General features: G+C 42.2%; 1 protein-coding gene across 5 annotated transcripts in view; it reads right to left on the bottom strand.

Moving 5' to 3' along the window:
• The window catches only part of DPP6 (dipeptidyl peptidase like 6), a 581229-nt gene that overhangs the window by 74768 nt on the left and 483536 nt on the right, over positions 1 to 22925 (bottom strand). For all 5 annotated transcript variants that reach the window (XM_068934271.1, XM_009682036.2, XM_068934270.1 and 2 more), the window contains exon 8: positions 20585 to 20705. In XM_068934271.1, the coding sequence (XP_068790372.1) occupies positions 20585 to 20705 (121 nt within the window). The remainder of the gene's footprint in view (positions 1 to 20584; positions 20706 to 22925) is intronic.

Genomic DNA, 22925 nt, shown 5'->3' with positions numbered 1-22925 from the left:
GCCATGATATCCACAACATTAGCATCATTGCTGTGTTGAGATCACTGCTGACCAATGTCATCTCATTATTCCCTGCAGCATTCTGGGGTCTGCGACTATTTTTGAGGGGTTTTTGCTTAGCACTAAGCACAACAAGGTCGTAGGCTTTGAGGTTCGGAGTGTCCTCAGGAACATACCAAGTTACCAAGTACATTAGCACTGCCAGACTATACAACTTACGCTCCGAAAGGACTCAAGATGTTTGGGTGGCAAACAGTATCGAACTGCAAAGCACCAAAGCAGACTGGCTTCCTGTGCTTACCCCATCATCCTTGCTGAGCAGGACCAGAGCTGCTGATTTGAACTCCTTGCCCCTCTATCATTTATCACTAAGATCAGCTCTTTTTAAAGTCATATTATTCCTGCAGTATATAGGTATAGGTTACCATATATCAGTTGCCAATTGTAATAGATATTGTCTATTTCTTTTTCTTTTTAAAGCTTTCTGGGATGGCTTTCATTTTCTTTTCACGGCAAGTTTCCCCTTGGAAAATATAGCTGCTTCGGGCTGGCTAACTGTCCTCATCCACTGATGACTCATGGTGAAGGCATTCCCCAAACTGAGTAAACTGCCCCATTTCTGTGGGAACAGAGGCCAGCATATGTGAAGGTCCATCAGAAAGGATTTGATTTACTCTTTTGCTATCTTTTTAGTTTCTCTGTCATTCCCTCCAACCTCTGAAGACTATATGCTGCAGTGTGTGGTTATAACTCTAGTTTCTTTGCCCGCACGCTGGCTGTGGGGTTTGATCTTGATCGGGCTTAGAAGAATTCCAGTGGTACGTTAAAATGCTAGAAATAAGGTTATAATTGGAGACAGATTTTTATTATTTTTCTGTTTACAGAAGATTTCTGTAAGGAGCGTTATCTGGAAGTTTGGCTTCTGTTTTGCAGATCCATGTTCACTAACCAAAAAGGACCATGATATACTGCTGTAACCACAACCACCTGCTTGACTGATAGCCTGTAAATTATCTCTTTGTGCATTGTGTGTTCAGAGAGTTGGCTCAGTGCAATTCTAAGTCCAAATCCATAGCTATTATAAATAACATATATATTAGATAAGGGCCCACTATTTGTTTTTCCTTAGAATATAAAGAAATGCAACAATAAGGCTATGTCTGTCCAATAAGGACTTATCATGTGTTCATAGGAGCCAAATCCACCTCCTTTATACCTGTCAATGTGCTACCAATTCAATATTTTCCACTTGAAACCAAAAAAAGACATTTCCATAGCAAAACGATGCAATTAAACAACTGTTTTATGCTTTCCTTTCTTTTTCAGGTAGTCAGCAAACAGCATGCTGTTTTTGCTAATCTAAATTACAAAATGAAGCTGAGATAAAGTCAGACAGTAGAAGCATCTGTTGGTCTTTTTCAGGAACATTTTAGCTGGGACATTGCAAGCAAAGGGATAGTTTCTTCTCTAAATCATATTTCAGCAGTGCTTTTGAATACGTTCTTTCTTTTGGAGGATAAGCATAGGTCAAACATAGGACAGGGCTGGTCAGGGACAATCTCTGGATGCCCCAGGAGCATTATTCTGCTCCAGGATCAAAGTCAAACGCGTTGTCATGTGCTGCTACTACAAACCACTCGGTGAACTCGCGCTTGTGATTTCAGTACAGTCCAAGCAAATAAATCACACAGGAGAATATCAGTTCTGAGACAGAAACAAAAAGGTTGGTTGTTTTTAACCCTAATATGCTTAGTCGGGGTAGCGCTCTTAAGGAGGACTCCGCTGCGTCCTGCACAGCTTCCTTCACTGCCTGGGCACCTCCCAAGAGCTGTGAGCAACGTGGCTGACATCTGTCACCTTTACTCTTTCATCCTCTCCCCAGGGAAAGGAGACATGCTGCGACTGGGCCCCAACCGGCTTCTGTGGGGGACCTTTTGAAGATTAATTGTTGAAATACTTCCTAGCTTTATTTGGTAAGGCCTCACCAACGTGCAGTATGTTGCTTATCAGCTTCCCCTTTTGCCTGGTTGTTATATGGGATCAGTAGCATTCAACAGTTAAGAAGGAAACCAGAATGTTTCCCTCCATTCTTCCTGCAGTTTCTTTTCAGGCTGAGCTGCTGTGCAGAATTGCTGTGCTGCGTGATCTGCTCATTAAAGGTAATCTTGGGCCTCTGTAATGAGTAGATCTTGTACTGCAACACGTCCAAATGGCAGCTCACACTCTAAGAAAAGTCTCTATTATGTCTTCATTTCTATCTTATTACTCCCACCTCTCATCTGGTGCCACATGCCCTACACTAACAGAGTGAAGGTAGCCCCTCCTTTCTCCTTTTAGGGTTTATTATTCTTTCTTGCATCATTTTAGACTGCACAGAAGCACTGAGACAGCTCCGATACATGCCACATTTTCCAGGTTCACTATTTGACGTGTAAACATGTGGGCCAAGTTCCTTTAACAAGTAGATTAAAATCGGGCACCTAAAATTCTGGTAGTCTCTTAAACAAGAGAAGTCCCATTTTCAGTCATTCTTACTCAAACAACATGTAAAACAGTCAATGTTTTAACTGAGTCAAGCATTGACACGAATGGTATTTTTCAAGGAACCTTGAGTTTGTGAGTGGGCGTCAGTGAACTTCTTGCTTGTCCCAATGAACTTGCCATTCAAGAAGGCCTATAAGCAGAATCGTGTCAACTTCTCCTGCTGCTACTGAGGGTCTGATTTTGGCCCCTGCAATCCAGGAAAGCAGCTTTACTGACAGAACCACCTAAGACTGTTTGAATTTTACCCAGTTTTACCCAGTAGCAGCACAGTGTTTTGAAATAATGGGACGGACTGGCAATTTTGCGAGTTCATCTATCAGCAACAAAGTTTTCCAAATAAGCCAATTAAATAAAACGCTGAGAAACAATCTTCCCCCAAAGCAGTATTTGTGACACTCTTTTTTTTTCTGACAGCTGTGTTGATAGAGATCCTTTTTTCATTGGTTGCAGTTATTCATTGTTACCTAATGCAGTTATTTACTTCTAAATTGTTACTTATAGACTACTAACGAACAAAGAAGGTCTAGTTGGAGAGGTGAAGGTTGGGGGCAGCCTTGGCTGCAGTGACCATGAGATGGTGGAGTTCAGGATCCTATGAGGAGGGAGCAGGGCAATGAGTAGGATTGCAACGCTGGACTTCAGGAGAGCTGACTTTGGCCTCTTCAGGGACCTACTTAGGGGAATCTCATGGGGTAGGGCCCTAGAAGGAAGAGGGGTCCAAGAAAGCTGGTTAATATTCAAGCGTCACTTCCTCCAGGCTCAAGAGCAGTGCATCCCTCTGAGGAAGAAGTCCAGCAAAGCGGGCAGGAGACCTGCATGGATGAGCAAGGAACTCCTGGCCAAACTCCAACAGAAGAAGGAAGTCTACAGAATGTGGAAAAGGGGACAGGCCACTTGGGAGGAATACAGGGACGTTGTCAGAGCGTGCAGGGATGCGACAAGGAAGGCTAAGGCCCAGTTGGAATCAAATCTGGCAAGGGATGTCAAGGACAACAAGAAGGGGTTCTTCAAATACATCAATAGCAAAAGGAAGACGAGGGAAAACGTGGGTCTGCTGCTGAATGGGGTGGGTGCCCTGGTGACGAAGGATACAGAGAAGGCAGAGTTATTGAATGCTGCCTTTGCTTCCGTCTTCACTGCTAAGGCCAGTCCTCAGGAATTCCACACCCTGGGGACAAGAGAGGAATGCTGGAGAAAGGAAGACTCTCCCTTGGTTGAGGAGGATCAGGTTAGAGATCTTTTGTCCAAACTTGACCTCCATAAATCCATGGGCCCCGATGGGATGCACCCACGAGTGCTGAGGGAGCTGGCGGATGTTATCGCTAGGCCACTCTCCATCATCTTGGAAAGGTCCTGGAGATCAGGAGAGGTGCCTGAGGACTGGAAGAAAGCCAGTGTCACCCCAGTCTTCAAAAAGGGCAAGAAGGAGGAGCCAGGAAACTACAGGCCTGTCAGCCTCCCCTCCATCCCTGGAAAGGTGATGGAACAGCTCCTCCTGGAGGTCATCACTAAGCATCTGGAGGACAAGAAGGTGATCAGGAGTAGTCAGCACAGATTCACCAAAGGGAAATCACGCTTGACCAATCTGAGAGCCTTCTAGAATGGAACGACTGGCTGGGTAGATGAGGGCAGAGCAGTGGATGTTGTCTCCCTGGACTTCAGCAAGGCTTTTGACACTGTCTCCCATCACATCCTCCTAGGTAAGCTCAGGAAGTGTGGGCTAGATGAGTGGACAGTGAGGTGGGTTGAGAACTGGCTGGATGGCAGAGCTCAGAGGGTTGTGGTGAATGGCACAGAGTCAAGTTGGAGGCCTGTGGCTAGTGGTGTCCCCCAGGGGTCAGTCCTGGGTCCTGTCTTGTTCAATATATTCCTCAATGACCTGGAGGAAGGGACAGAGTGCACCCTCAGCAAGTTTGCTGATGGTACTAAACTGGGGGGAGAGGCTAACACACCAGAAGACTGTGCTGCCCTTCAGAGGGACCTGGACAGGCTGGAGAGGTGGGCGGAGAGGAACCTCCTGAAGTTCAACAAAGGCAAGTGCAAGGTCCTGCACCTGGGGAGCAATAACCCCATGCAGCAGTACAGGCTGGGGACTGACCTGTTGGAAAGTAGCTCTGCCGAGAAGGACCTGGGAGTGCTGGTGGACAACAAGTTAAACATGAGCCAGCAGTGTGCCCTTGTGGCCAAGAAGGCCAATGGTCTCCTGGGGTGCATTAGGCAGAGTGTTGCCAGCAGGTGGAGGGAGGTGATCCTGCCCCTCTCCTCAGCCCTGGTGAGGCCTCACCTGGAGTACTGTGTCCACTTCTGGGCTCCCCAGTACAAGAGAGACATGGCACTCCTGGAGAGAGTCCAGCGGAGGGCTACCAAGATGATTAGAGGGCTGGAGCACCTCTCCTCTGAAGAAAGACTGCAAGAGCTGGGCCTGTTCAGCCTGGAGAAGAGAAGATTGAGAGGGGATCTCATCAACGTGTACAAGTATCTGAAGGGGGAGTGTCAAGAGGATGAGGCCAGCCTCTTCTCCGTGGTGCCCAGCAACAGGACAAGAGGCAATGGGCAGAAACTGAACCACAGGAAGTTCCATCTGAACCTGAGAAAAAACTTCTTCACTGTGAGGGTGACAGAGCACTGGAACAGGTTGCCCAGAGAGGTAGTGGCGTCTCCTTCGCTGGAGATATTCAAAACCCGTCTGGATGTGATCCTGGGCAATATGCTCTAGAGGATCCTGCTTGAGCAGGGAGGTTGGACTAGATGATCTCCAGAGGTCCCTTCCAACCTAAATGATTCTGTGATTCTGTGATTTTGTGACCCTAAACAGGGGTGGTCTGACAGACCGGCTTGCCCTTGAAAGCTGATGACATTACTGGGAAGTTACAAAGTCATTCCCTGCTCCACAGTGCTCAGCAATAACCACCTCAACGCCCTGAACTTGCTCCTAGCTGGCCCCCATTCTACCACTTTTTTTTGCCCCCCTCAATCCAGTTAATGAGACCTCCACAGTTGCTCCAGACACCAGATATTAGAGAAAAGAGCAGGGAAGCAGGAAAAGATCCTAAGAGACCTACATCTAGCTGCAAAACAATTTCTGCAGGGGAGGCACCCTCACATCTCCCAAGTTTTGTTGCTCACGACCCAATCTGGGCAAGAAGTTCAAATCGCATGGACTTTTAGAGACTCCGCAGACCTCAGGGCAACACACAGTGTCCAGGGGAAGAAGGGCAGGGAGGGTGGACAGGGGAAAAAAAAAAGAAGACAATTTTAGAGCACATAGCACATTAATTAATTCTTTCCCGCCCCATGTGCTGCAACTTTGTTCTATGCCTCTGAGGGGCAGCACAGCCTCAGTTAACACATCTGAAGTAGGTAACTTGGGATACACTATCTTTTGTGCTTTCCTATTTCCAAGGGTTCTAGCTTGCTTGCAATACTCCAGACTAATGCGTAATAGTCTCCAGGTTGGTATGGGTCAGTTCAATAATCAGGTGAACTTTCATTTTTAAAATGAGGTCTTGAATCTTTTAAGTCATCTCTGTGCCTGCAGTCTAAGGGAGAGATAGAAAAATCAAAACAAATGCAATAAATATAATGATCTCTAGATAATTCACATCAAGTAAGATTTATTACATTGCCTATTTTCAGACTGGTTGCCCTCAATTTTAAAAGCACAACAGCATGAAAACATGATGTTATGCTTTTAGGAGCTGCTCTTCTACAGTTCTATTTTTTACCAGTTTCCCAAATCTTCAATCTACCTATCTTGAATGCCTTCTCTAAAAAATTGTTTTGAGCTAGTGTTATACATGTACAACTGATGCTGATTTTTTTTTTGTTTCTGTAAAAACAAACGCAAGACAATGACTCAGCTTTCAGGAGAAGAAAAACTAACGTAGGAGGCAAATATTTATGAGTCATATATATAAAAAAAGTGAAGGCCTGAAGTGATTTGCTCCTATTTTCCCAGACTTGCAAGTCAAGACTCCAAGGTGAGAATTTGTCATGCCTCTTAAAGGTGGAGAACAGAACAAATAACCTGGCAGAGCTGGGGACACCTTTAAACCCAACTTTTGTCCTCTTAGTTGCAGGAAACCTTATAGGTTGGAAAGGCTCCTGATATTATTTAAATCACTTGGGACCAGTCCAAGGTGTCCAGCCTTGCTGTTTGGTCACTCAAGGAGACAGATCTCTGCAGTCGTGAATCCCTGGTGCCACCATGGTCAAAGGAGAAAGGAGACCTGCTGGGCAGTTTTGCTGGAGGCATTCTCAGGACAGGCACTGTGCTCAGGACAGTGACATCTGGGTTTTGGTGCTCCTCTGTGCATTTTGTCCAGGATCTAGGGCCAGGGTGCGAAAAACCTTAGGCTTGTGTCCTAATTTCTCTCCTCACATCTAAAACCAGGTCAATAATTGTGCCTCAGGTTGTCTATTTCTAAAAAGATGGTAATAAGTCTGTCTGTGAGGACGGAATGTGAAGTTTTACTAATTGATGATTACAAAAGGCATTAAGATCAAGATGAGTAATTGCCTCTGTGAAGGTCATAATTAGATATGTACCAAGAGATATAGCCGAGTGTTATCTATGATGCTTATTTTAGCTTATTGTTATATTTTGGCTACAAAAGTGTGGATGCTAAGGAGAAGAGCAAGCATTTTGTTACACTGACCCCTGAATGACCCAATTCAAGTGATGCTATACACATTACAGTAAAAAGAAAGGTTCACACTACGTAAAGGATAAAAAGCAGACCTCATAGAGAAGTGAGACAGACATCTCAAAAGGGAAAGCACAGCACCTAAGATACGAGGCGCCTTCTAAAAGTGCTTCTGTCTCTTCTCTGAATATGCAGAGTGGGATGCACATGTTCAACCCTAAATGTTCAAATGAGGTGCTTAAGGTAAGGCGGGGCAGATTTAGGTGTACAAAATGTTTTGTGGAGAGCTCAAAACCAAAAACGTTCTTGGCTATATTTCACTCTCCGCAAGAGCTGAGTCAGCTTTGGCAGCTGACATGAAGGAGGCACAAGGCCATATCTTCATCCCTTGCCTTCTTTTGGATGCTTTTTCTTGGCTCAGATCAAGCTAGGTAGTCCGTGCTCACGCCAGTCGCTGTTGCAGGAAGGTTTCTCTGGACAGGCTCACTCTGTTCTCCTTGGCCGCGTGACAGCTCAGTGGCCAGCGGTAATCTGCTATAAAAGTGGGTGGTGAAGAGTTCATCCCATTCGGGCTGTGAAAGCATGGTCCTGAATCCTAATAACTTCTACAGCAACTAGCTGTAATGTCACATAGAATTATGATATAAAGTGGGGAGAGGGGGAACAAGCTGATACATTTTCATGAATCCTAAATCCTGCTTTAGGCAGAACTGTAAGATTACCCATTTAAAAGATAACTATGTTTCTATATCGTGTGTTCTAAAAAGTCCTCTGCGAAACATTGTGGTCCATATTTCTAGATGTGATAAGCCAAGAAGTATCCCAGGATCATAAGAAGAATCTGAGAGAAACAAAAATTCATGCAGAAACTTTGGACAATTTCAAGAAGACAAGCAACATGATGGATTTTTGTACTCATAAAAGTCTATAAATGACCTCATTTTAAAAAGAAATTTTTTTTTTTTAATTCTTTTCTGCACTCTGCTCACTTTTCCCCTGAATATTTTATGGAAGACTTTGAGTTTTGAATTAGAATTCAAGTAAAAATACCTCCTTCTCCCCCCCCCCCCCCCCGAACCAAATGTACACACTAATCAAAAGCAAAACGGGATTTCATCTTGCAGAGCATCTCCTTTCTAATTAGGATGCTTTTTGCATACTATGTTTTTCCAGCAAATCATGCAGAATTCTGATTGTTTGCAGTACACAAATCAAATCCTTACTAGCGAGATAGCTGCTCCTCATTTTCAATATTCTTACTACATGGTGGCAATGTAACTTTCACCCTCCTGATAAGGGCTAGGGAGGTGAGTTGGGTCTAATTTCCTCCTTCATTACTTCTTACTCACTCTGATGATTATATTTGTAGGTGGCAATTACAGTCTTCTGAGGTTCTGCTTTCCATTTCCTCTATAAATTTAATAGAATATTGTTGGGTTTATTTTTCAAATAAACCCTGCAACATTTCTAAGGACATTAAACCCTCTTGTATAAGGATTTTTCTTTTAGCTAATGCAATATTGCATGTTTCTCTGCTCACTAATGAAGTTCTGAGGACCACTCTGGAATTATTCCTCTTTGCCAACGCATGTTCCTTTGCCCTTCTGTATTAACTCCTTCTTACCGAGACAGTCAGTATCTCTCTCCTTCAGTCTTTGTTGTCTGCAAGTCTCAACATGATTTAAACACAGCTGAAAAATAATACATGAAGCATAAAATAGAAAAACTAGGAATATGTATATGGAAAGGGGTTAGAAAAAGAGTTAGCCTAGAAGAGGTTTATAGATTGAAAAGAAAACTTGATATATGAGAGATTTACAGGTGTACTGCACAAGGTCTTTGTAAACAACAGTAAGGAGTAAGCTTGTCATCCTCATTTTAAAGGACTTTATTTCAAAATAGGTATCTGGAGGCTAGATCTGAAGGACAATTTTTTTTTTTAAGTATAGTACTTTTTTTTTTTTTTGTGAAAATGTTAATATTTCTCTGATTGGAATATAAAGGCACCATTCTCTGGTATCCAGCACAGGCATCTCAAATTTAAGGCTTAATTGGTTGTGCTCTGTGCACTACAGGTGCATAACTATAGAGGAGGCCTAGCTACATCACAGAAAATTTTATGGGCAAAACCACAGAGCATTCACCCAGTGGCTTTGGTGCAAAGTACTACAAAATGCTTCCATTCAAGTTAAAATCTCCAGAGTCTTTTAAAAGCGAAAAGAGATTCTCTCTAAAACGACAATCAGGGAACTCTTTAATAAAAAACATTTTAAATAATTATAAATAAATGAAAATTTTTAGCTTCCAGCAGCATTTTGTGTTGCTATGCTGTTTGATGTGATTTGAAACAGTTGACTAAGATTTACCAGGGCAGATCAATGTGAAATAACTTTCACGGTCTTAAAACTTCTTATGAGTGGGAATCAAGGAACATTACATTTTCTATCATTCTCAAAAAAAAAAAAAAAAAGTTATGACAAAATTGTCTGCTATGCAATCAACAGCTTGTCAAAAGGCTAATGCAAGCTGCCTTAAAGCATAATTGTTCAGCACCAAGACAGCACAGATGAACACGGAAACGGCCATGACCCCTTTAGAAGAAAAGATCTAGAAAGAATGGCATCAAATGCTACATTGCACGTCCCAGCTGTGCCATGGAAATGTTTCTCAAAATAGGAAACCTGATTTACAAAGGAAAGAGTAGAAGAAGGCAAGCAAAAAGGCTGCGGAAAGTATAAGAAGTTGCTGCTTTTCCTGCGGGAAACTGTAGCCCTAAGCAGGCATAAAAACACTATTTTATTCCTCAATATTATCAGCTGTGTGGTAGCCATGGTCTGGCTCTACCTTGATGGAGGAAGAAACCCGGCTTGTGAAAGTGTTGCCTGTGTCGCTGCCCTTCCAGACCCCAAGCTATCGCATTTCACCTGCGCCCCAACGGCAAGCGAAAGCAGGGGCGCGTGCAAGACCCAGCGGCACCTCCAGCTGTTTCAGCCAGGCCTGAAGGTGAAGGTCTCCCGCAAATGACAGCACTGCTCTGTCCCTGCAGCGCTCAGCCCATCACCAAGGTACTAGCATGTGACGAAAAGCGTCCACCACCTGTTTGGCCTCGGCTCCCTGCTGTTTCACCCTGGAGGCTTTGCACCATGTGCAAATAGTGGCTGTAAACTCCCTGCGATCAGTTCGGTTGCCCTCACTGGGTGCCAGCACACAACAGCCCACACGTACCTGGCCACTTGTATTTTATTACTTACCCATCTAAAAGTTTTAAGATGGTCTCTAAAATATGCCATTTTCCTCCACTTTTGTAATTGCTATTGCTCTGTGGTGTAGTTTCAGCTTGAGTTCCCTCATAGCCTGGTATCCATTGAAAACTGGAAAACAGCTGGTGCAGAAGCTCTGCCATATGGTAGTTACTTATAGCAACATAAACTAATTGAGTGTTGAGGGTGATATAATCCCTGGATGTTTTATCTTTTAGAAACTGCTGGTATGTCAATCTGACTGCTTTAAAAATGTACCCTTGTTCTTCAGTTCTCCTGATCCAGAACAAAATACAGGTACAGACACCTCCATGTTCTGGCTCGTATCAACATTACACTCACAATTTGCCTTCTTCGCCTCAGTTGTTTGAAAAATAAATTGTACTACGACATCCGCATTGCTCATGTACTAAAGCTCGCGATCACTACTTGGTGGAAGAGATGGCAGCTGGAAACACCAACATGTAAATCAGCCCTAAAAGCATCCTGCTTCCCAGGTACCAGGACCTGAACTTGTGCAGCTAGAGTTCCTCATGTCACGTCAAGCACATGGAGCGCAGACAACAATTTTGATACTTTTCATACGCAAAGATTTAACCTCCTGCCCCTTGTGCTGGAGGAAAGAGTCAACTTCAGCTCTGCAGGGGATCCCCACACTACGTACGGAAGTCACTTGCCCTTTGCATTTCATGGCTCCTTACTCTGCTTCTGCACTCAGAGGCCTTCTTTGAGCTATGACTGTTTCCAGCTGAGACTAGGATTTGGAGCTGTAGTTTCTTAAATGCATTTTAGTTTGTTTTATTTTTTTCCTTAGGAGGGCTGAGGTATATGAATTGCGAATTCATGAGCTAACTTCTGCCATAATTTCTGGTATTCTTTTGATTTTGCTACATTTACAGAACAACAGACAGGCTAATTCTCTGGTAAGACTCACATTTCTCAGTAGAGCTTTATCGCTTTCATATGTGGCTTTCATACGTCCTAATTTGGATGGAGTACTTCTATTTTTGCTTTTTATGGAAAATACCTTTTATTCAGGCCAAAGAGCAGTGAAACAAAGAGGATGGCTATTTAAACAGGCTGTAGTTCTTCCACTGGCCCCTGAATTTTCATGAGCAAGGTTGCAGCAAGGAAGAACCAAAGCATCAAGAAAAAATTTGCAGAAATTTACTTTTCAGGCCAAGTTGGTGGAATTATGCACAAATATAAATTTTTTTGTGGCTATCTCTTAATTTGGCTGGGTCTCATTCTGTTATGTTAAAAATTCCTTGATTGCAGCCTTTTAAAAGTATAAAGTTTGGCTGCTTTCTTTAAAATCCATTTTTAATGAAAAATTCATAGGAAAAAAAAAATCATCATTTTACCTCTGAGGAATGATAAGGGAAATGTAAACTTATCAGGATCAATAGCTTAATTTCCTACACCTATCTTGTACAAGCATGTAGGAAAAGTACAGCTCTCAGAATTCAGTTAATTTGTGAATGTTACGTAACATTCATAATCTTTTTGGTGGAATACTGCAAATTTAAGATATTTCCTATGCAACCCTGCTGTCTGTGGACCTACAGCATGAATATTACAACAAGATCCTTCTGCTAGGCATCATTAGAAGCCATGGAGTTATTCCAGACTACTGTGTAATATATGAAACACTAATATAATAAGTAGTTATTACAAATACCAGCATTATCAGACAATGGGGACACAGATCTCTAATACAGTATTTAAACTACTACAGCATTTAACCTATAAATGATGTTGGTAATGAGAAACAGAATTTGTATACAAGCAGGAACCCAGATAGCTCTGTTATACAACTTTCAATACACCATTTTTTAGAAATATTTGACTCAGTGACACAAAATCTGCTTTCAGATATCTACCAGTTCCTATTTTCTTACTCAGGTACTGATCTACATATTTTATTTGTCAATTTTTTATTTTTATTCCTGTATTCCTGCTTAAGTAGAACAGTAGCTAAACGATTAAGTTTAATTTGGTTGCAAACTGTGTAGCTCTTTTCTCACTTAAGGTAATTCAAGAGCTAACTGCATCTCTGACAATGCAGTAACAGTAAAATTATAGTGGAAAATAGAAAAGGTTCTGCCACAGAGGGAGGGTTAAATTTTGTGCTAAGGTGCACATCAACTAAAGCTACAGAGATCGAAAGACTTAGTCTGGATTTAAACTCCAGTAACTGAGCACAGTCAGTGCTCTCACATTTAGTACACACATAGTGAATCTAGTTTCAGGGAAAGATTCATATTAATTTCAATTATCTCTGTAATCACATAGCCAAGTGGACCTTAACAAAAAATCACTCACAAGCTGTTGCAACTCAGGAGATGGTTGCCTTATCTTTAAAAAGTCAAAATAATGGCAACTGCAGCATATGAAGCTTCTATTTTTATTATTATTACAAGGGTGAAGATATCACCCCATGATAAAAATGAAGAATGAGCTGAAAGATACTACATGGAACTGTAAGAAATTACTGACAAATTTATGAGAACAGACCACATTTATTTAACATCTCCCCTTTGAATGTGCCCAAGCTGACATTATTTCTGGAAGGATAGTACATAATTCTAGAAAGGAGAGTTTTCTTTTCGCTATTGGCCTAGGTTGAGCTATTGTCAAGAAGAGCTCACTGTCATAAGGGACATCAACACAACCGCCAGAGAAGTGTCAAGACTCGGGGCTCTTCCTGAAGAAGAACCTTTTTAAATAGGACCTCTGTGAAAGGCAAGCGCAAGCTTCTTCAGTGTAACATACTGATAACTGCTGCGGCCAAGTGCCTCTTTGTTGGCAGCATTGGCAGCCATGGATGGAGCTAGCGATATCAGCACGGACATCTGGCTTCCTTCCATTGCCCAGAGGAGACCACTGACCACAGTAAATAACACTGTTTTCCTTCCAAAAGCTATTCGGAAGTCTGAATGACGGGAATCCAAAAATTAGAGGATGACAGGTGTTGGATTTGGCTGGCAACCCTGTTCCAAACAACCTTCTGCAAAAAGGGAAGGTTACAGACTGGGCTAGAGCTGGCAGGGTTATTGCTGTGCAGTGCTGGTTTTTGAAGACAGTCCAGAAAATAGCACATTTCAAAGTTTTCAGAAGCTTGCTGATTTCTAGGCAGGCTTTCACAATGTGCATCATAAACGGTTCAATTTTCTCTGACCACAGCCAACTGAGAAGGGCCAGAAGCCCATTCCAGCTGATGCAACCTATAATGCAAGCAACCCTATGACAAGCAAACTTCAGCCAAAGCAAGAAGTCGAGGGAATTTCTTCTAGGCCTTTCATTACATGATTGGATGAAATTTAAGGTTCTCTTCTTTTCTTCTGGTTTAAAATGCATGAGGCAAAGCAATGCTGTAGCTGGTTGTTCTTCCTTGCAACAGATTTTTTTACAGGGGAACTATCCACTTCAAACATCTGGCAGAGGTAAGGGCTGCTCTGTCATTCTTATTTTGACTGCAACAGAAAGGGGCAGATTTTTTCACATGTAGTACAATCAGCATGCAAAGAAAGGTACACTAGAAAACAGTCAGCTACATTTCTAAGAAGAAGCTGCATAATGGCTAACTGTGAATTTATGGTCCCAAGTGCTACATAATAGCTGCATGGTACTTAATGGACAACACTGAATGATGCCCAATATGCAAAACAGAGGAAAGCTTTCTATTTGAATAAGATCATAATGTCTCTGAAGCATCAGACTGCTTTTGCTGCCCTGCCTGAACAAGCACAGAAATCAAGGAGCAAACTCCATGCAGCTTCCCCTAAAGCCCCGTATGAGCAGGTCGTATGTCAGGACACCCAAGTGATTTGTAGAGGTGAGGCGCATTTGTGGTGCTAAGGGCATCATCAAGGGTTACCGTCTCCCCTTTATTCCATAGTAGAAGATGGGAAGAAGTGCAAGCTTATCCACCTCCATGAAAAATACTTTTTTGGTGACTGAAAATATGAAAGTGCTTGAAAACAAAACAAAAAAATACTCTTCACTATCACAGTGAGTCTTCATATACACTGTCAGTAAGGAGTCTCCTGCTCCAACTAATGGCCCCATTTGGGCTGATCCCTCTTAGTATCTGGAGCCCTATCTCTAGCATCCTCATGGCAAGAGATTAATTTATTTCAAAAATTTCAGCGATGACTCAGTCTAATTCTTTATCTCATACCCCCCACCAGGCCTTGGAGCTACTGTTTGTTGGGAATGGCTAGCCCTACACTGTGAAAAAAAAAGATTGCTTTCTCTGTCGACATTGAACATGAATTTTAGGAGCTATTTGCTCTCAGCCCTAATTACGCATGTCCCTTTCCAAATTCAGCTATAATTTGATCATTAATGTTCCTGTTTCAAAGCAAAAGAAGTTTAGAGTCCTAGTATTATACAATAGAAATTTGAGCACACAGACAAATTAGGTAAGGCACTGTATCATCAGCCTTACCAGCATTTTTCAGCATTAAGATAATTTCCAGGCTCCCAGAATTAATACTTCTAAACTTAAGAAAAATATCTACTTCACTTGCTTGAAATACTATAAGCATAAAAGATACTGCTCGAAATAAATGCTATTTGATTTTGCAGCTGTTACGAGGCACTGCACCTCTGAGACTAGCCATGCATGTTCTGAATACACTCTCTGATCCTTGCGAGATGCTGATCAAATTATAGAAAAGATTTTTCATTATTACTGCATTCTCTTTCCTTTCTTTATAAAGTCTAGAAAAGGAACAGAAATACTATCAGCATGAATCAGTCAATAGCTTTGGATAGGTAGTTCCCATAAGCTCAGAGATAATTTCAGGGAAATATATGTGAGGGGAAACTGGGAGTGTTTTTACTGGAGCTTGCAGTAAAATTTCTGCAGTTTCATTGTCTTAATGAAGATGACATCCTGGCCTCTCCCACCAGGTGTCACTGCAAAGTCATATAAGAGGATCTGTCTGCGATAACATAAAATGCAGGCAGAATTAAGATTAATAAGACACATAGGAGTCACAGCTGAAAAAGAGTCTCTTTTCACTCCTCCTCTTGCTCCCAAACCTAGCCAAAGATAAAACCTAACATTGCTGTGCACTAAGCTCAGTAAAAGAACAGAGTATCAATTTTAAATCATGGACACATATAACACTTATTACATAAGAGTTTTAAAATAAATGCTGCGTAAGATGTTATTGGTGCCTGGCTGCCAGCTGTTATTCTCTCTTTTTGATGGGAGGATAAGGTGACGTCCAGCTGTCACAGCCTCCATGTCAGGATTGTTTCAAATTGAGCCAGCGCAGGGATGATAATTTTGAAATGATCTTTAGAGACTTACAGGACAGACCTTGATAATCATTCTCTTTGTGACATGAGACATGGAAGTAATTCTTCCTTTTGGAAGAAAGGTCCCAAACCAAAGTCCCCTTGCTCAATACCAAACAAAATGTGCCCTGTAGATCAAATTGCAAAACAGATTCTTAAAGACTACTCTTACATCCAAGGACAGATACAATAAGACAAAAGGAAAACACTCAGTTTCATAATCTATAGACAGGGTAGGCCCATCTACAGCTACCAACCTTCTCTTACCCTCCCACTGCTGAAGGAGAGGACATTCCCCGAGTTTTCCAGGCAGCAGAGGTATCTCCAGTTGTGTAAGTTGTGTGTCTGTGTCTGCCAATGCAGATTTGCTAAGTGGAGGTCACACCCTGGCTTTATGCCAGGGCAGCACAGGAAGGTCCCTGTCCTGCTTGGTGGAGCTTCAAAAAGTTCGTTACCCTACAGAGATACCCCAGGCCCGGCAGGAGCGTAGCAGCTGGGCTGTTCCACAGCATTCAGCATCACAGAAACCAAATGCTTCATAAATGCTAATGATTTTAATGAGTTTCACAGCCATGGCACAGGGATATTACAACTTTCCCTTTGTCGTTTTACCGATATCTCTAGGAGAGCCCACTAGTCTCTACGCTTTCTCACAGCATCTGCATATAGTCTCTCCAAGTGTCTGGTAGCAAGTGGAGACACTTTAATTATACCATGACAGAATTCATTTCTGGGATGTAAGATAAATGAAGTTACCATTGAAGAGCACTGTAACAAAGTGCTTTAATGAAATGAATTTTAGCTGCACTACACTTGTTGAAATAGACAATACTTTTTATTAAAGTAATAAATTTATACAAGAACCTATAAATACTCTTACCCTACCACTTTGAAAGCACTTTGTGCCTTACCACTATTTGTTTTAAAATTATCTTTCAGCCTCATTGTTCTTAAAACACATACGCTCAAACCAACAGCTGTGTCATACAACAAGTAGTGAAATATAAAACACTCTCTGCTGGTGCTATTAATTTAAATGTTTAGCTAGTTTCAGCCTCAGAACTTTAAACTCTCTCTTACAGGCTATCACTCCTTTTTAATATAGTCATGTATCAGACACAGCACTGAAAATGTTAAGTCAAACTATATGAAAACATTGTAAATGTTTATTTCAGTAATAAAAGCTATGCTTAATCTATGCTTTCGTGTTGCAGTAATCTATGTATCAACTTATAAGCTTCAAGCTAAATGCACTAAGTAGATTAAGCTCTCATTGATTTGAAATGTTTTTCGCTATATTATCAAAAGCCAACAGTTGAGCATAAATACCTTGAAGAATATTTTTCCCCTTTGGCAGATTTACGAAAACAGAGCTTAACTTGAATTGAAATGAACTCCTGCATCTTTACAGGGCAAAAAACCTGTCAAATCTACTCTAGATCTGCTCTGCTTCTCGATTTACTAAAAATATCTGATTAATGGTACTGTGTATCTACTCTGTCGTGACAAAAGCAATCACCTTAACAAAGAGAAGTGCTCCCACTGGGTCCAGCATTCATATCAGCCTTCAAGAGTTGCACCAAAAGGTGGCACTGCTGGGACTGGAGTTTGCCTAACGAAGGATACAAAAGAGCGCCCAGAAAGGGTGGGTGGGATGTTGCTGACTGTGGTAGAAGATCTTACAACTTGGCTTCCTCAAGTAGGAAGCGCCAAGAATTTTTTGTGCCGCATTTGGAGAAAGCGAGAAGTAGGTCAGGAACTGTTACAGTAACCCGACAGAGCGCTGGGGGAGGCTCGGCCGCCCGCGTTCGCCGAGGTCATGAACGTCGGCAACGAAAAGAACACACAAGCGAAGAACAGCGCTTCCGACGCCTTGTGATCCTGCTTCAGCATTTATCACAGCTCATTTGCAGACTAGGTGGCGGAGATAGCTGCACAGATGGGATGAGATTTCCGCATATGTTCAGGGTCCACGGCGGTAGCTTGCTGAGATGACAACAGCGCAAACACAAATGTGGTTCTCAACGTCCAGCTTTGCTGCAGTAGTGAGGTGTGGGACACCTGTCTACAAATGTGAAGGGAAAAAGGGGGAACAGGAAAAATAGCCCTGAGATGGTAAATTTAGATCCTTGCCCAGATTTCAAGCATTTTCATTCTGGTGGGTTTGAATTTAAATTTTTTTTCAGTTTATCCCACCAAAGAGGAAGTACCCAAGAAAAGAAGATAATTTGTTAAAATAAAGACATGGGTGACAGTGTGCCAGCAGAGCGTCCCGGCTGCTGGTAGGGCGAAAATTCAGCCTCAGTGAAAACGATGTCTTCATTACCATGGACTCCAGAATGAAGATTTCATCCATCTTGCAGTGGTTCTTACCAAATTACCATCCTGGAACATACAATTTCTTGTGGGGTCTCCTCCTTTTATACATTCAGAGCGCTGACACCTAAATGCTGGGACCCATCAGATCCTGCTACCCCATGGCTTGTTCACGCCTTGGCCACAGATTCTCAGTCCTGACTCCAGTCCCAGCTTTACCTCCACGATGATCATTTTGATGTGCCACATTGAGCGCATCCAGCCACAGGGCTGCTGCCACCGCTGTTGCTCACTGAACGAGGACTGCAGCAAGTTCCTCGAGCTTTGAGGGGAAAAATGAGGACAGAAGTCTGCCTTTCAGGTCAGGAGGTGGCTAGGATGTGAGTAGCTACTCACTTATGAAGGACAAGCTATAGACAAGCATCTCTCAAACCACTGCCACAGTTGCCATCTCCTGGGTTCTCCGAATCAGGAGAGTCCTGTTCTCCAAGCCCTGTAGGTAGTTTCAGGTACATAGGTGATATAATGCAGGAGGAGGAGCTCAGCTTATGCAGTTCAGCTTTGAATTCAAGTTCGTGTTCTGAACAAGACTCAGGGAACATTTATTTCCCGAGTTTTCCTTTGCGTCTCTCTCTACATTACTTCTGAAGTAAGAGAAGCTTTTGTTTAAATATAAACTGTTCTCAGACACAAAGTAGCATTTCCAAATGGATGCTGCATTCTGATTTCGGCAAAACTTAGTGCCAGTGAATAATAGGTACAGTGGTCCTAATTTGTAACTATCATTTAGAGAGGTTGCAGAATCTGGTCTGGTCGATTCAGACTGTATTTGATCATGAATTCATTTATTATGCCAGTATACTAACATAAGGTTAACAAGAAAGTTCATTATACAGGACTAACCTGAAAGTCAATGTCAGCTAAAAAATTCCCTGAGCAATAAAAATATGTGTCAGCAAAACACAAGTGTCATCGTGGGCTTGCTTGGAGTTCACCAGCACGACAAATTCCTGTCACCACAGGGCTGTGTGCAAGACTCTTTGAGAAGATCTTATGTATTAAATTATGTTTATCAACAAAACATGGTTACTAATATGCTCATTCGACCTGCAGAGTCAAACAGGCCATATCTTCAGCAACAAATGAATAATAAATAAAAATTAAATAAAACTAACATTTTGTAACTTATCCACTACTCGGATTACAAAGGGTTTCACAGGAAGGACATTGACTTGCAAATATTCTGTGACATGACATAAATACACATGTAAATATTGAAAGTAGATACAAATTGCTATCAATCAGATATTTCCACTAATGTGTCTGATGAGTTTGCACAGGTCAGTGCAAATGGGTCCAGCTTCTCTGGGAGTGACAAATGAAAAAGAATTGATCTTAATTCCCTCATTTTTGAGTCCAACCTGAGTCAAGCCCTGGCTTAGGGAAACTTAAGCAGTTCTTTGTATTTTTATGCCAATTAATGGTGAATGGCATTTTTGTAAGCTGTTCTGTACCATCAAGGGCCAAGGAAACTGGGGCTAGCCAACAGGGCTCAATTGGTAGACCTACCTGAACACTTCTGTCTGAAGAGCTAAGAAAAGCATCACAGTAGCAGCGCTGAGACCTTAGGGAGGAAGCCTTGGGACTTGTTACTTTAGAGAGAAAATATGTCCCAGGAAAGAGACTGCCGGGTCCCCGAAATAGGATCCTTGTGAAAATAAACTGCTGGGAGCATTAGCCAGGAATGGAAAGAGGAGCACATTTTGTGTGCACGTATTTATTCTTCATTTGATTTTATTCTGCTTAAGTATTAGCTTAAAAGCATATTATGTTCTCCGAAAGAATGGGGGGTGGTGGTGATCCTTGCCTAAGCTAGAGAGTACACCTGTTTGTTTTGCAAGTAGCTGCTCACAGACACCTGAAGGCCTGTTTGCCAGCTGAAAAGAGCCAAAGCAGTGCGCCAGCGATGACCCTCTACCCTGTCAGGCCCATTTTCAAGGGAAAGAAGCCAATTACTGTGAGGATCTCTCTGCTTTAAGAAAACTTTTTTAGTTAGCAAGATCTGGGCATCTTCCAGGTTCTGTGTGCCACCTAGGGCTGTGAAAAACAATCAAATCAAGTAAAATTGCTTCTTAGCCTCTTTCTTTAAAATAGAATCACTTCCCCTCCCCATTTCTGTCCCTTTCTGTGATTTGAAAACTAGCATGTCTATGAGTGATTGCAGGTGCCATTAAATAAGGAAGCAGTTCTGTTCATTAACACATCATGATTTATTACCTTTGGACTAAGGAAAAGAAAAAAAACCACCTGGAAAACAGAATTTTTACATCATTTCACATTATTTCCAGTCCAGCACTTCAGAGAAGTGTTAGGATAGCAAATTTTCATCTTGTGGTCCACCAATCCCCAGAATTGCAATGCTGAAATCTAATTCCAGCCGGTTCTGTAAATCTACAGTGTGACTTAAAACTCATACTAACTGCTGCCCTAAATATTGCGTCCTACCTTCATACAGCCAGTCGCTGAGCCCATTGAAAATAACACCTTCCTTTCCAGTGGAGACCACTCGGATGGCTTGTTTCCCCACATGGGCACAGTAATAGATGTTATTCTCAAAGATAAATATCTGATTTGAAGGGAAAAAGAAAAAGAGAACACCGTTAAGCAGTGGCTCCATTATAAAAAGTTGCATTTTGCTTTTATAATAATTGGCAGTACAAAAATCACATATCACATCTTTATAGCATCTTTTTTAAAAAAGAATTTCCACAGCTTTCTTCCAATGCCATTGACTAACAGAAAGAGGCTAATTTACAACAAACTGCACCCTTGGTCCTTCGATACAAGCTTTATTTTTCTCCCTCCTGTCTTCATTTCAGAAATTGAAATATTGCAGCTAAGGAACAATGCAGTCAAAGGGCATGAAATAAAGAGTGTCATCTCTCAGGATTTTGCAAAAGTGGCCCGTGGCACACATCAGCAGTGTGCAGAGTTGATGGTGATGCTGCATGGTGGCCAAATTGGTTCTTCCTTGTTTCCAGCTGCTCCTATTTCCTTAAAACACAGCTGGCAATCTATTCAATAAATCTGAACTTACTGCAGACGCTACCCGACAAGACGTGCTATCCAAGGGGAGTGGTAGCAGCCTGTATTGGCAACGAAGCACGAGAAGGTCTGTATTCAGCTGGGGCAGCAGTGCACATGCACCGAGGACTCAAAGCAGTATTCCAGCCCAGGACCCAGGTTTGTCCAGGTTTGTCTAGGTGGGTGGAAAGAAGGTGCACGCATGCACTTTGGAGGTGCCTGGGACTCGCATTGATCCCAAGCCTCCAGCATGTACGCAGCCTGCTTAACCTACAGCCCACCTGTGGAAACCGCTCTTGGCCTGTTGCAACGATATAGTAGCTTCACGTTGCTGAAAGGTAAAGAGATCAAAATGTAATTAGACCTCCTCATATGGGCAAGGACAGGCCCACAGCAAGGGTCACTTACTAATGGATAGAGAAGTCGGTTTCTGCAAACACTTGTTCACCCATCTAGGGCCATCCAGCTCAAGGGGACTATCTGTGTGAAAGCAATTCCGGTACGAGGTATTGGGTGGTGTAAAATTCTTATCAAAATTTCATTTTAAGATTGTCAGGAGTGGAGCCCAATGTCAGACTCCCAAATAAGCCTTCTGGTTCTTCGAGCTAATTTCATGTGAGTCATTAGATGTATTGGTACTTTAGATAGAACTATTGGCATGCTTTTGGAAATCAGGCTGTTCATTTAGATATCTAAGTACTGATAAGTGAGCTAAACTTTAGCCAGTCCTTTTAAAAAATCTTGATCCTTGGCATCAGTCTTTACCATCTGGTTAAACGCTTTGTCCTGTGTATTACTGTCATGTATGACACAGAGATGCTCTCCCCTCCTGTCCCAGAGTGAGCTGCATCTGTTCAAAACAGCATTCTTGTTTTTAAAATATTTTAGCCTCAATCAGGCTGAAAAGATATAACGAACAGGGTATCAGGGAAGCCATTTAGACTGGAAGATAAACAATTATTGTCATTTATTGGACATTTACAGATGGGTTTTTATACACTTGAAGATACTGGAACAAATGTTAAGTATCTGTCCCATGATTCTAGAATGCAGTCTCTCATGTTACACTTATGAAAAGATAGAATTGGGAAAAATATTTGCTTTCAGCTTATGTTTCACATCCTATTACAGTCTATGTTTCACCTAAAGATGAGCTGGAAAGATTCCAGAAGCAAGTATAGATCCTAATTTAATTTTGGCAGCTGGTATAGTGAGTTTGCCTAAGGGTAGAAAGCATGACTAAAACTGTAACTTGCTTTTATTCCTTCTAGCCTACATAGACTTTTAAACTAAAAGGAGTTGCATCCAATTAATATTTTTTGAAAGTAAAAATATGCTGTGGAAGATATTATACCTCTTTCCTTACCCTGATTTTTAGTAAGCAGAGGAGCCAGATGAGGGGTGCTGAGTAAAGGATTTTATACTAATTAACTACTGGGCTATGGGGGATTGTGCAGCTACTGCGTGTGGAAAGGCAACTGTATAAACTGAAAAATAACAGTAGCAGCAAAAGCATGGTTGGGCCACGGGACCACGTCTGCGGGAGCTGCAAGGGCTTGTAGTGGGCGCACGTGCATGAGACCACTGCATGGCCACGTGCCCGGGAGCAGGCTAGTGCAGGGAGTGTACCGTCACGTTGGAGCTGGTGACGTGCTGTGCATGGGCCCCACAGACTCTGAAGCCTTGGTAAGTTCTCAGCAGTCTTCGCATTTTAAGTTTTTGCTGTCTGGGAGAGGCTTCCCAGATAGGCCATAACCCCACA

The sequence above is a fragment of the Struthio camelus genome, chromosome 2 (assembly GCF_040807025.1).
Source record: "Struthio camelus isolate bStrCam1 chromosome 2, bStrCam1.hap1, whole genome shotgun sequence".
Classification (NCBI taxonomy): domain Eukaryota; kingdom Metazoa; phylum Chordata; class Aves; order Struthioniformes; family Struthionidae; genus Struthio; species Struthio camelus.
This window is presented reverse-complemented; position numbering and strand designations above follow the sequence as displayed.